Below are 14,057 nucleotides of genomic sequence, written 5' to 3'. Positions count from 1 at the left end.
GAAGGCAGTTCTGGTGATTTGATTGATGTGATGATCAAAGGAGAGGTTACTGTCAAAGATGACTCCGAGGTTGCGGCTGTTGGGGGATGGAGACAAGGTGGAGTTGTCGATGGTGAGGCGGAAACTGTCTGTGGTGTTGTTGAGGGATTTGGGGCTGATAATGATTAGGTCTGATTTGTCACAATTTAGTTTGAGGAAGTTGATCTGCATCCAGGATTTGATGTCAGCGAGGCAATTGGAGAGAGTGGAAAGAGTGGCGGGAGTGATGGAGTTGGTGGAGATATAAAGCTGGACGTCATCAGCATAACAGTGGAAATGGAGACCGTGGTGGCGAATGATGTTGCCAAGGGGGAGCAGGTAAAGTATGAAGAGGAGAGGACCAAGCACCGATCCCTGGGGGACACCTTGGGACAGAGGAACAGTGGAGGAGGTGCAGTTGTTGATGTGGATGAATTGTTGTCGGTCTGAGAGGTATGATTTGAGCCAGGAGAGTGCAGTGCCAGTGATGCCGAGGGAGGACTCAAGGCGGGAGAGGAGAATGGTGTGATTTATGGTGTCGAAAGCTGCAGTGAGGTCCAGGAGGATGAGGATGGTGAGCTGGCCGGAGTCTGCGGAGAGGAGGATGTCATTGGTGACTTTCAGGAGGGCTGTTTCGGTGCTGTGTTGGGAACGGAAACCGGATTGAAATGGTTCGAACAGGTCATTTGAGCAGAGGTGGGCTTTGAGTTGTGTGGCGACAATACGCTCCAGTATTTTGGACAGAAAGGGGAGATTGGAGATGGGCCGGAAGTTCGACAAGATGTCAGGGTTGAGTCCAGGTTTTTTGAGGATGGGGGTGATAGCAGCCAGTTTGAGTGAACGGGGGACTGAGCCAGACCTGAGGGAGGAGTTGATGATTTCTGTGATGAGTGTGGAGATGGCTGGTAAAGAGTCCTTAATGAGGTGAGATGGGATGGGATCCAGAACACATGTAGAGGTTTTCATGCCTATCATAATTTTGGGCAGCTCCCCTGGTGACACGGGGGAGAACTGAGACAGAGGCTGAGAGGTGAGGAGGGGAGGAGCAGGTGAGGGAGTGGGAGTGCAGGCCGTGGGGGCAGGAGAGGAGGACAAGTTGTTGTAAATGGTGTCGATTTTTGTTTGGAAGAATGAGAGAAAGGAGTTGCATTTGTCAGTGGTGAATGAGTTGGAGGTATTGTCGCTGGGCTTGAGGAGTTTATTTACTGTAGAAAACAGAGCCTTGGGGTTGGTGGAGCCAGAGTGAATGAGGTGAGAGTAGTAGGTGGATCGGGCAGTACTGAGAGCATCCTTGTACTGCTGAAGGTAATCTGTATAGGCTTGTAGATGGACAGTTAAACCGGTTTTCTTGTGAAGTCTTTCAAGCTGTCGTTTTTGTGATTTCATTTTGTGTAGTTCAGGAGTGTACCAGGGGGCAGAGTGGGTGAAGGAGACAGTTTTAGTTTTGATGGGGGCTAGCTGGTTGAGACAGGAGGAGAGTGTTACGTTGTAGAATTTGGTGAGGTCAGAGGGATTGTCAGTTAACGGAGGGGGGGAAGCAGATATTTTACTAGCAAGAGAGGCAGAAAGGGCTGAAGGGGAGATGGATTTGAGGTTTCTGAAAGATATTGTCCGTTTGTCCTTAGCGGTGGGAATGGGGATGTTGATGTCCATGATAATTGCCAAGTGGTCAGAGATGTTGAGGTTGACGCTGGAGAGGTGATGTAAGGTGAGACCAGTGGAGCAGACCAGGTCCAGGATGTGACCACGGCTGTGGGTGGCAAAGTTGACGTGTTGAGTGAAGTCGAAGCAGTGTAGCAGTTCCAGGAATTCAGTGGCAGATTTGCAGTCAGTGTCAATGTGGATGTTGAAGTCCCCCAGAAGAAGAACGGAAGGTGAGATGGCCGATAACTGGGTGAGGAAGTCAGAAAAGTCAGAGAGGAAGGAGGGGTTTGGTTTGGGAGGGCGGTAGATGATGGCAGTGACCAGAGGAGTGGGACCAGAGAGTTTGAATGTGAGGTGTTCAAAGGAGCGAGCAGCAGGGATGGAGATGGTGGATGTTTTAATGTCCTTCCTGTATATCGACATTTGTTTAGCCAAATAATATACGGGTACATTTTTATATAACAAATTCATGTATGATACGAAGAGGAATTAACAGATTAGAAATTAGAGGAAAACATTATTATTCTGCAAAGTCTCTGCAGCAAACGGTTCAGTTAACATCTGCAAATCTGCGCCTGAGAGAAAAAAAAGGCTGAAGACAAATCTTAATTTACAAAAGATGTGTGCAACCTACGTTTTAAATCATTGATGATGGTCAGGCACAGCTGCCTGGTGCTATGAAGCCTTTTATGAAGTGTGCAATAAGAGCACTGGACCTCAGCTCCACCCCCGTAGTGACTCAGGAAGAGAAAGTGTTCCAGTGAGAACAGACACTCGGCAAGTGGGAGAGGACAGTCTCAACTTTTAGACCAAATTCTTGGACTTTCCTTTGAAGAAGGACTCAAACGTTACCGCAGGGAATACTGGTGGGAATGCTGCTGGTGGTAAAGTACTGTAGCTGCTGTTGATGGTAGAAATAAGAGCTTAAGAAGAAAAAACTAAAGTGAAAATATTTGAGTTTAGAGAGGATGTAAACATGGCTACCAAACAAGAGGAAAATCTCTGCTGTACTCTCTGTGAAAACATTTTTAAAGATCCAGTCCTTCTCTCGTGCAGCCACAGCTTCTGTAAAGAATGTCTGAAGAAACACTGGACAGAAAGAGAAACGCATGAGTGTCCAACCTGTAAGAGAAGATCCTCAAAGGAATGGCCTCCTCCTGACTTTGAGCTGAAGAGCCCATACGAGGCCTTTTTTAAGGAGGAAGCCTCAGAGTCTGTTCCAGTCTGCAGTGTGCACTCTGAGAAACTCAGCTTCTTCTGTCTGGACGACCAGCAGCTGGTGTGCAGCGTCTGCAGAGATTCAGAAACCCACAGCAACCACAGAGTCAAAGCTACTGAAGAAGCAGCTGAGGAACGTAAGAAAGAACTTAAGGATTCCTTAAAACCTTTAAAAACTAAACGGAGGCTCATTCATCAAGTGAAGGGAGACTGTGATCAAACAGCAGAGAACATTAAAGATCAGGCAGAAATCACAGAGTATAAAATCAAGGAGGAGTTCAGGAAGCTTCGTCAGTTTCTAGATGAGGAAGAGGAGGCCAGGATGGCTGCACTGAAGGAGGAGGAGGAGCAGAAGAGTCAGATGATGAAGGAGAAGATTAAGGCTCTGAGCAGAGAGATTACTGCTCTTTCCAGCACAATCAAAGCCACAGAGAAGGAGCTGAGAGCTGGAGACGTCTGGTTCCTGCAGAACTACAAGGCTGCAGAGGAAAGAGTCCAGCAGCAACCTCTGCCTGAAGATCCAGAGCGGCCCTCAGGAGCGCTGATAGACGTGGCCCAACATCTGGGCAACCTGAGCTTCAACATCTGGAACAAGATGAAGGAGATGGTGTCTTACAGTCCTGTGATTCTGGATCCAAACACTGCTCATGCAGTACTCGTCCTGTCTGACGATCTGACCAGTCTGAGGAAGGTAGAGATGAAGCAGCAGCTTCCTGACAACCCAGAGAGGGTGGACCACTTCTTCTCAGTCATGGGCTCTGAGGGTTTTGACTCAGGCTGCCACAGCTGGGAGGTGGAGGTTGGAGACAACAAGGGGTTTGACGTTGGCGTGATGACAGAGTCACATCCGAGGAAAGGAGCCATATTGGACAATCTGTGGAGGCTGATGTTCAGCAACAGTGAATACAAATCCTTTTCTCCGTCTGATAAAGGATCTGACGTGACGGTGGCGACGAACCCAAAGAAGATCAGAGTGAAGCTGGACCAGGACGGAGGACGACTGACGTTCTCTGATTCTGACACAGACGAACACATACGCACCTTCACACACACCTTCACCGACAGACTGTTTCCATACATCGACACCTGGGATGACGTCCCGATAAAGATCGTACCTCTGCAGGTCTCTGTAACAGTAGAGCCACATTAGATGATGAGCTGATGTATAAAGAGATGCTCAGTGGAGACTCTGAACACTTTAATGTTTTAAGGTGAAAGGCTTTAGCTTGTACTGTTACTGTTGAATGTGAGTTAGCTGCTAAATGTTCTGCTGTAAAAATGATAAAGTTACTGAGATAAAACAGGAAAGTTGTGGCCTGTAAAACTAAAACAATAAGATGAAAGACATCTTTCTAATCTGTGATTACATTAAAGTTATATTTTAGCTGTCATACACTCTAAAACATTATATGGGAGTTTAGTTGAATCAACTGATAACTCTTCTTTTTTTTTCATATATCTTTAACACTATTTTTTTATTACTTCAAATATTCTGGTGTTGAACACCAAAGGTTGAGTCAAGCAAGTACAAATTATACATTGCAAATATTGTACACTTTTAAAACGTGTAATAACTGCAAATAACTTATACATGTTTTTATGTGTTTTGCTTTTTAAGGATCAAGACTCTATGTAGGGTTTTTATCAGCATTAACAGCTTTTAGTGTCAGAGTATTTGTAAGACTTATATAATTCTTCTTCCTGTTCTTATTATGGTGTGAATTAACATGAATTTATTCATTTATTTTGTAGAGATTATAGCATCCAGGTCACCTCAGCTTCAGGACACTTTGAGCTTCAAGTCTTGTCAATGCAGAATGTTAACAGTCATCTGCATGAAATATGAACCAAAGAATGGTGAGGGAAATAAAATTGCTTATAAAATTAGAAGTGGAAGTAAGTTGTGGTATTATTCTGTGAGTGTAATTAAAGAAGCAGTTATTTGTTCGTTATAAATGTTTTTTTATGATTTATGTAATTATATAATGTGAAGGAATGAAAACCCTAGACTCTGACCTACATATATTGATTCACTGAGATTTAATTAATAATGTGCTTTATGTGTAAAAGTGGAAAAGTAGAGTTGGGTTATGTAAAAATATTTTGTTGCTGCAGGTGAAAAATAAAAATCATACTTCTTGTGTTTGAAAGTTTCCCAGTAATTTCACAAATTTTAATAAAAGGGCATTTGTCTGTACTTAATACCAAAGTATTCATAATTTATACTATATGCATAAATACTATTTTATTTAATTGTATTCAAGCTATTTCTTCATGACTATTAGTAAAAAATGTTCTTGCACATAATTCTAATTATGGTCATTTCATATCGACCCCTTTGTAAATGTATAATATAATTTATTATTATTATTATTATTTTTATTATTATTATACATTAAACAATGTATGGTAATATAATAAAAAGGTAATATAATACTGTTTTTTCATTAATTATATAATATAATATTTTGAATAATACTAAAGGAAGTAAAGTTAGTATTTTGTTTTATTTCAATTTATTTATTTTATAATTTAATTTTGTTTTATTTTATGTTAACCAGGCTTGGCCTTCTTTATTTTTTCTTTTTTTTAGCTTTATTTCTTAATTGAGTTGACTGTGCAAAACACACTTTACATAAACAAAGTACCCAAACCATATAATATAAACTGTAGGTACATTTTCTTAACAGTATCATCCTACTCCAGTTTAGTGTGGAGGTCCTACATTTGTGTGTGATACATGATATAAAGAGGAATTAACAGATTAGAAATGGAGCAAAAAGTCTGAGGAAAGCATTATTCTGCAAATTCTCTGCAGCAACGGTTCAGTTAATATCTCCAAATGTTCCTCCTGAGAGAAAAAGCTGAAGACAAATCTGAATTATTTTAGTCTTAATTTATAAAAGATGTGTGTCGCTTATACTTTGAATAGTGGATGAAATCTCTGAGTCAGACACAGCTGCCTGGTGACAGGAAGTCTTTTATGAAGTGCGCAATAACAGCACCTGAGACAAGCTCCACCCCCTGGAATGAAACAGGATACAAACCTGTTCTTCCAGTGAGAGCAGAGACTTGACGGGACAAAGACGACAGTCTCAACTTTCAGACCAAATTCTCGGACTTTCCTTTGAAGAAGGACTCAAACGTTACCGGGAATACTGGTGGGAATGCTGATGGTGGTAAAGTACTGTAGCTGCTGTTGATGGTAGAAATAAGAGACTAAGAAGAAAAAACTAAAGTGAAAGTATCTGAGTTTAGAGAGGACGTAAACATGGCTACCAAACTAGATAAAGATCTCTGCTGTATTCTCTGTGAAAACATTTTTAAAGATCCAGTCCTCCTCTCGTGCAGCCACAGCTTCTGTAACGAATGTCTGAAGAAACACTGGACGGAAAGAGAAACGCGTGAGTGTCCACTCTGTAAGAGAAGATCCTCAAAGGAAATACCTCGTCGTGACTTTGCACTTAAAAGCAGATGCGAGGCCTTTTTAAAGGAGGAAGCCTCTGTTCCAGTCTGCAGTGTGCACTCTGAGAAACTCAGCTTCTTCTGTCTGGACGACCAGCAGCTGGTGTGCAGCGTCTGCAGAGATTCAGAAACTCACAGCAACCACAGAGTCAAAGCTACTGAAGAAGCAGCTGAGGAACGTAAGAAAGAACTTAAGGATTCCTTAAAACCTTTAAAAACTAAACTGAGGCTCATTCATCAAGTGAAGGGAGACTGTGATCAAACAGCAGAGAACATTAAAGATCAGGCAGAAATCACAGAGTATAAAATCAAGGAGGAGTTCAGGAAGATTCGTCAGTTTCTAGATGAGGAAGAGGAGGCCAGGATGGCTGCACTGAAGGAGGAGGAGGAGCAGAAGAGTCAGATGATGAAGGAGAAGATTAAGGCTCTGAGCAGAGAGATTACTGCTCTTTCCAGCACAATCAAAGCCACAGAGAAGGAGCTGAGAGCTGGAGACGCCACGTTCCTGCAGAACTACAAGGCTGCAGAGGAAAGAGTCCAGCAGCAACCTCTGCCTGAAGATCCAGAGCTGCCCTCAGGAGCTCTGATAGACGTGGCCCAACATCTGGGCAACCTGAGCTTCAACATCTGGACCAAGATGAAGGAGATGGTGTCTTACAGTCCTGTGATTCTGGATCCAAACACTGCTAATCCACAAATCTTGCTGTCTGACGATCTGACCAGTCTGAGGAAGGTGAAGGTAGAGATGAAGCAGCAGCTTCCTGACAACCCAGAGAGGATGGACCGCTTCTTTGGAGTCGTGGGCTCTGAGGGTTTTGACTCAGGCTGCCACAGCTGGGAGGTGGAGGTTGGAGACAAGAAGGCCTTTGATGTTGGCGTGATAACTGAGTCAAAGTCGAGGAAAGGAGTTATATCTGACAGTCCGTGGAGGCTGATGTTCGAAAAAGATATATGTAAATCCCTTTCACCGTCTGACACAGGATCTGACGTGAAGGTGGCGACAAACCTAAAGAAGATCAGAGTGAAGCTGGACCAGGACGGAGGACGACTGACGTTCTCTGATTCTGACACAGGCGAACACATACACACCTTCACACACACCTTCACCGACAGACTGTTTCCATACATCGGCACCTGGGGTGACGACCCGATAAAGATCGTACCTCTGCAGGTCTCTGTAACAGTAGAGCCACATTAGATGATGAGCTGATGTATAAAGAGATGCTCAGTGGAGACTCTGGACATTTTAATGTTTTAAGGTGAAAGGCTTTAGCTTGTACTGTTACTGTTGAATGTGAGTTAGCTGCTAAATGTTCTGCTGTAAAAATGATAAAATTACTGAGATAAAACAGGAAAGTTGTGGCCTGTAAAACTAAAACAATAAGATGAAAGACATCTTTCTAATCTGTGATAACTTTAAAGTTATGTTTTAGCTGTGATACACTGTAAAACATCATATGGGACTTTAGTTGAATAAAGTGATAACTTTTCTTTTTTCATGTTACTTTAACTTTAAAATCTTTTTGTTACTTCAAAAATTCTGGTGTTTTACTTCTTTAAAATGTGTAATAACTATATTAACGCCATACATGTTTTTATGTGTTTAGCTTTTTAAGGATTAAGACTCTATGTAGGGTTTTTATCAGGTCATTTATCAACATTAACAGCTTTTAGTATTAGAGTATTTTTAAGACTTATATAGTTCTTCTTTCTGTTCTTATTATGGTGTGAATTAAAATGAATTCATTTACTTATTTTATAGAGATTAAATAAAATGAACCAAATCATGGTGAGGGAAATATAATTGATTATAAAATTATAAATGGAAGTAAGTTATAGTCGTATGCTGTGAATGTAATTAAAGAAACTGAGATTTGTTCATTTTTAATGTTTTTCTAATTTTTTATGTAATTATATAATATGAAGGAATGAAAACCTTAGAGTCTGACCTACATATATTGATTCACTGAGATTTAGTTAATAATGTGCTTTATGTGTAACAGTGGAAAAAAGTAGAGTTGGGTTTGTGTAAAAATATTTTTATTTATTTATTTTTTTTTGCTGGAGGTGAAAAATAAAAATTATATTTCTCGTGTTTGAAAGTTTCCCCAGTAATTTCACAAATTTCTCCACAGAAGACATATTTGGATTAAACCACTCTATATGGTCGGTACTCAATCCCCCAAATATTATTAATTTATATTACATATACAAATAATTTTATTAAATTTAATTAGTCATTTTATCAGAAGAAAGTATTTTGCACGTATTTCAAAAGAAGGTAATAATAATAATGAAATATAATGAATAATACTATATTTACAAAATGAATGTTGAATTTATATTATTTATAAAATTATTTTATTTTATTTCATTCTACTAATTTTTATTACCTTTAGTATAACGTATTTTGCTCATATTTTAAGTCAAAGGTTTTCTGTTGTAGTTTTCTTACGTCTCCTACGTTTATCTTACGTTACGCAACGTGTCGTTTACGTCACCATACCCGGAAGTGACTGTCCGGAAGGTGAAGCGCCTAGGATAAACAAACCAAAACATGGCTCGTCGTTTCCTCTGCAGAGGTGTTCCAGGTGTATTTCAGCTCAGCAGGAGAACAACTCTTCTGTCCGGGACTCGTTTTTACTCTCAGACCGAAGCGGAGCCGCTGACAGTGAAACAACAAAACAACGGAATAAGGTGCAGAGTTCAAACACGTCCTCCTTCTCAGTAACTGACATTCGGACGAAGCCTCGTATAGAAAAGACATATTTATAGAGAAAATAAAGACTTTTACGACAGCAGCAGGTAACAGTGATAAATATAGTCATTTAATGTATATGCTAGCGTCTTATGGTTAATTCGGCATAAATATTAACCCTGTGAAAAGCACGTGTTGGGAATAAAATGAACTTTTCTCGGGTCAGTATGGAAAACTAGTCGCATATTAACTGCATGGCAATAAATCTGTATGAGAAATATGTTAAACTGAACAAGTTACTTAAGTACTGCACTCAGCTACAGTTTTTAAGAACTTTATTATTTTAATTACATTTCATTTCATTTCATACCGCTTTATATGATATGAAAAAAAAATACAGTAGGTGAATTAAATTATCAAATGCAGTTTTTCAAATAAGCCCCAGTCTGGACGTTAATAATATGCTTCTTCAACTTTAAAATCTCTATTTTTTATTACTTCAGATATTCTGGTGTTGAACACCAAAAGTTGAATTAACCATGCAGAACTTCTGCTGTGCAAATATTGGTACACTTTTAAAATGTGAAATAACAGCAAATAACTTTATACATGTTTTTTATGTGTTTAATAGGATTAAGACTCTACGTAGGGTTTTTATCAGGTTATCAACGTTAAAAGCTTTAAGTGTCAGAGTATTTTTAAGACTTATATAATTCTTCTCCCTGTTGTTATTACGGTGTGAATTAAGATGAATTTATTAACTTATTTTATAGAGATTAAATAATTTGAACCAAATCATGGTGAGGGAAATAAAATTGATTATAAAATTAGAAATGGAAGTAAGTTGCAGTAGTATTCTGTGAGTGTAATTAAAGAAACAGTTATTTGTTCATTATTAATGTTTTTTCATGATGTATGTAATTATATAATGTAAACTAATGAAAACTAGACTCTGACCTACATATATTGATTCACTGAGATTTAATCAATAATGTGCTTTATGTGTAACAGTGAAAATGTAGAGTTGGGTTTGTGTATAAATATTTTGTTGCTGCAGTTGAAAAATAAAAATCATACTTATTGTGTTTAAAAGTTTCCCAGTGATTTCACAGAAGACATATTTGGATTAAACCATTAGGAGGCTAATGAACGTAAGAGAGCTAAGTATGCAGAGTTAGCAGCAGACGCGGAGCAAAACGGCTGGAGGGCTTTTCTCCGCCCGGTAGAAGTCGGCTGCCGTGGATTTGTGGCAAAATCGGCGATTGCTCTTCTGAGCGAGCTTGGCATACGGGGAAAAAGCCAGAGGACTACGGTATCGAGCATGTCTCGGGCAGCAGAGAGAGCGAGTGAGTGGCTCTGGACACGTAGGAAGCATGCTAGCTGGGGAGCTAGCTAAAGGTAAGGGTGGCTGCGTGACTTTAGTGTGTTTACAAATTATTATAGATGTTTACAAATCATTATAGATGTCGATTGGGTCGTGGTTCAGTCCGCATTATCGGGGCGAACCATGGTTGAGTTGTTTGTTTGGTTCGTGTTCCAGCCCGCATTAACGGGGCGAAACGCGATTGTTTGTTGGTTGCGTGGTTCAGTCTGCGGTTTGGTCCACTGTTGTCAGTTGTCTAATATGAATGGTGAGGAAAACAGGGTTGTGCAGTGGCAGTGTTGAGGAGGGTGACTCCAGGACGCTGGAATTCACTGTTAAGCCTTCTCGAGGTGTCGTGGGCCTAACTTAACGAAACATCGGTGAAGGGAGGTGCCCACTTGAAAACCCCAATGACATGCTGCATACTGCTGTTGTTTAGGCCAGGTTCCTGATGTCTTCATGCTGCTTGGTAGCTATGGTTAGCTGCTGAGCGGGCCATTCAAGCCAGCAGCGTTAGATTAGCTCATATTTCACAAGGTTTGAGTTGGCGTCTGCTGCTGAGCGGGCCATACAAGCCAGCAGCATTTACTTAGTTTATTTAGATTGTAGGTTAAGCTTCATATCACATGACTGTAGGTTTATTAGAGTTTCTCACTTGGACAGGGCCTCTAAATGTGTTTTGTCTGGGATTTTGGCACAAGGGATTCTAACATCGAATCCTGTGTATTAATGAATATGGTCCATACTTAATCCCCAAAATATTATTACTTTATATTATATATAAAAATAATTTTTATTCAGTTTAATTAGTCATTTCATCAGTATAAAGTATTTTGCACATATTTCAAAATAAGGTAATAACAAAATATAATGAATAATACTGTATGTACAAAATTATGTGATTTTAGATGTACATTTATTTTATTTTATCCTAATTTTTTTATTTATATTATTTATAAAATGATTTCATTTCATGTTATTCTACTTATTTTTATCACCTTTAGTACCTTTCTTTCTATTAATAACTAAAGAAGCATCAGATAAACATTGGATTGAAAAGACACAAAGAAGTGGAACATGATCGATCCAGAACGGGTTAAAGAAGTTTATTGTGTCAAATGTGAAACGAATATTCGTCTGGTGAAGGTTAAACAGAGTCTGCTGTTTAGCACTGAGTTTAAAAAGTGATTGCATTTTTTTTTTTTCACTTCCCCTTCTTCCACATAAAAAGCCTGACTAAGCTTTGCCCTTGGAATGAATCAGGAAGCAAAGTTATTAGTCTCGTGAGACGACAGACACTCGGCAAGTGGGAGATGACAGTCTCAACTTTCAGACCAAATTCTCGGACTTTCCTTTGAAGAAGGACTCAAACGTTACCGGGAATACTGGTGGGAATGCTGCTGGTGGTAAAGTACTGTAGCTGCTGTTGATGGTAGAAATAAGAGATTAGGAAGAAAAAACTGAAGTCAAAGTATCTGAGTTTAGAGAGGAAGTAAACATGGCTACCGAACAAGATAAAGATCTCTGCTGTACTCTATGTAAAAACACTTTTAAAGATCCAGTCCTCCTCTCGTGCAGCCACAGCTTCTGTAACGAATGTCTGAAGAAACACTGGACAGAAAGAGAAACACATGAGTGTCCACTCTGTAAAAGAAGATCCTCAATAGAACTACTTCCTCCTAACTTTGAGCTGAAGAGCCGATGCAAAGCCTTTTTAAAGGAGGAAGCCTCTGTTCCAGTCTGCAGTGTGCACTCTGAGAAACTCAGCTTCTTCTGTCTGGACGACCAACAGCTGGTGTGCACCATCTGCAGAGATTCAGAAACCCACAGCAACCACAGAGTCAAAGCTACTGAAGAAGCAGCTGAAAAACGCAAGAAAGAACTTAAGGATTCCTTAAAACCTTTAAAAACTAAACTGAGGCTCATTCATCAAGTGAAGGGAGACTGTGATCAAACAGCAGAGCACATTAAAGATCAAGCAGAAAGCACCGTGTGGAAGATCAAGGAGGAGTTCAGGAAGCTTCGTCAGTTTCTAGACGAGGAAGAGGAAGCCAGGATGGCTGCACTGAAGGAGGAGGAGGAGCATAAGAGTCAGATGATGAAGGAGAAGATTGAGGCTCTGAGCAGAGAGATTACTACTCTTTCCAGCACAATCAAAGTCACAGAGAAGGAGCTGAGAGCTGGAGACGCCTCGTTCCTGCAGAACTACAAGGCTGCAGAGGAAAGAGTCCAGCAGCAACCTCTGCCTAAAGATCCAGAGCTGCCCTCAGGAGCACTGATAGACGTGGCCAAACATCTGGGCAACCTGAGCTTCAACATCTGGACCAAGATGAAGGAGATGGTGTCTTACAGTCCTGTGATTCTGGATCCAAACACTGCTCATCCACAAGTCGTCCTGTCTGACGATCTGACCAGTCTGAGGAAGGTAGAGATGAAGCAGCAGCTTCCTGACAACCCAGAGAGGGTGGACCACTTCTTCTCAGTCGTGGGCTCTGAGGGTTTTGACTCAGGCTGTCATAGCTGGGAGGTGGAAGTTGGAGACAACAAGGCCTTCGTCCTGGGCGTGGTTACAGAGTGGAATCCAAGGAAGGGAGTCATATGGCCCGGTCTGTGGAGGCTGATGTTCAGCAACGGTGAATACAAAACCCTTTCACCATTTGACACAGGATCTCACGTGACGGTGCCGAAGAACCCGAAGAAGATCAGAGTGAAGCTGGACCAGGACGGAGGACGACTGACGTTCTCTGATTGTGACACAGATGAACACATACACACCTTCACACACACCTTCACTGACAGACTGTTTCCATACATCAGCACCTGGGATGACGTCCCGATAAAGATCGTACCTCTGCAAGTCTCTGTAACAGTAGAGCCACATTAGATGATGAGCTGATGTATAAAGAGATGCTCAGTGGAGACTCTGAACACTTTAATGTTTTAAGGTGAAAGGCTTTAGCTTGTACTGTTACTGTACTGTACATCAAGTTATGATTTAGCTGTCATACACTGTAAAACATCATATGGGAGTTTAGTTGAATCAAGTGATAACTTTTCTTTTTTTCATGTTAGTTTAACTTTAAAATCTCAAGTTTTTTATTATTATCACTATAATAATGAGTTGAATTAATCATGTATTGTTTGAGCATTAACACTTTAACACATATGAAGTCCTGGTGAATTGTTTTTAACACTGAAAACTATTCAAAAACTAACTTTGAATGTTTTACATAACATAAGCGAACAATATATGTTTAAACTGGACCACTTTAAAGCTGCACTATTGAACATGTATTTGGTGACAAGTTCTACAGTTTAAAGTACACTTTTAAAAATGTTGTATTAACTGTACATTCACTTTATGCATGTTTTCATGTATTTGCATGTTTAGCACTTTAAGTATTAATACTTCTTATATTGTATTTAACTTGCCTGTTTTATGGGGGATCAAATAATATGAAGAAAGTAACAGTGAAGGAACTAAAATAGTTGGTTATTCATCTAAGTATTGTATGTAATATTTGAACTACTGTAATTAAAGTATCAAGGATTATTATATTTTTTTACATGATTCATATTTTGTTGAATTTCTGAGATTATAAATACAGCTGCTGCACATCCTCTATCATGTGTAATGATGTCATTTAAAGG

At 40.0% G+C, this 14,057-nt stretch overlaps 3 protein-coding genes across 3 annotated transcripts; all 3 read left to right on the top strand.

The window, feature by feature from the left end:
* The first annotated feature begins 2,564 nt into the window (after positions 1–2,564).
* On the top strand, positions 2,565–5,102 carry LOC311508794 (zinc-binding protein A33-like). The gene has a single exon (XM_084573767.1). It carries the CDS (start codon positions 2,639–2,641, stop codon positions 4,028–4,030), a length of 1,392 nt encoding a protein of 463 aa, XP_084429893.1. The 5' UTR covers positions 2,565–2,638; the 3' UTR covers positions 4,031–5,102.
* A 498-nt stretch (positions 5,103–5,600) lies between these two features.
* On the top strand, positions 5,601–8,422 carry LOC311508793 (zinc-binding protein A33-like). Its single transcript, XM_084573766.1, has one exon. It carries the CDS (start codon positions 6,152–6,154, stop codon positions 7,541–7,543), a length of 1,392 nt encoding a protein of 463 aa, XP_084429892.1. The 5' UTR covers positions 5,601–6,151; the 3' UTR covers positions 7,544–8,422.
* A 455-nt stretch (positions 8,423–8,877) lies between these two features.
* On the top strand, positions 8,878–13,297 carry LOC311508797 (nuclear factor 7, ovary-like). The gene has a single exon (XM_084573770.1). The coding sequence runs from the start codon at positions 11,905–11,907 to the stop codon at positions 13,288–13,290; it is 1,386 nt and encodes a 461-aa protein (XP_084429896.1). The 5' UTR covers positions 8,878–11,904; the 3' UTR covers positions 13,291–13,297.
* The last annotated feature ends 760 nt before the right edge of the window (positions 13,298–14,057 follow it).

This window comes from Chelon labrosus, assembly GCF_963514085.1.
Source record: "Chelon labrosus genome assembly, chromosome: 23".
Classification (NCBI taxonomy): domain Eukaryota; kingdom Metazoa; phylum Chordata; class Actinopteri; order Mugiliformes; family Mugilidae; genus Chelon; species Chelon labrosus.
The sequence above is the reverse complement of the archived record's forward strand: the minus strand, read 5'-3'. Positions and strand labels throughout refer to the sequence as shown.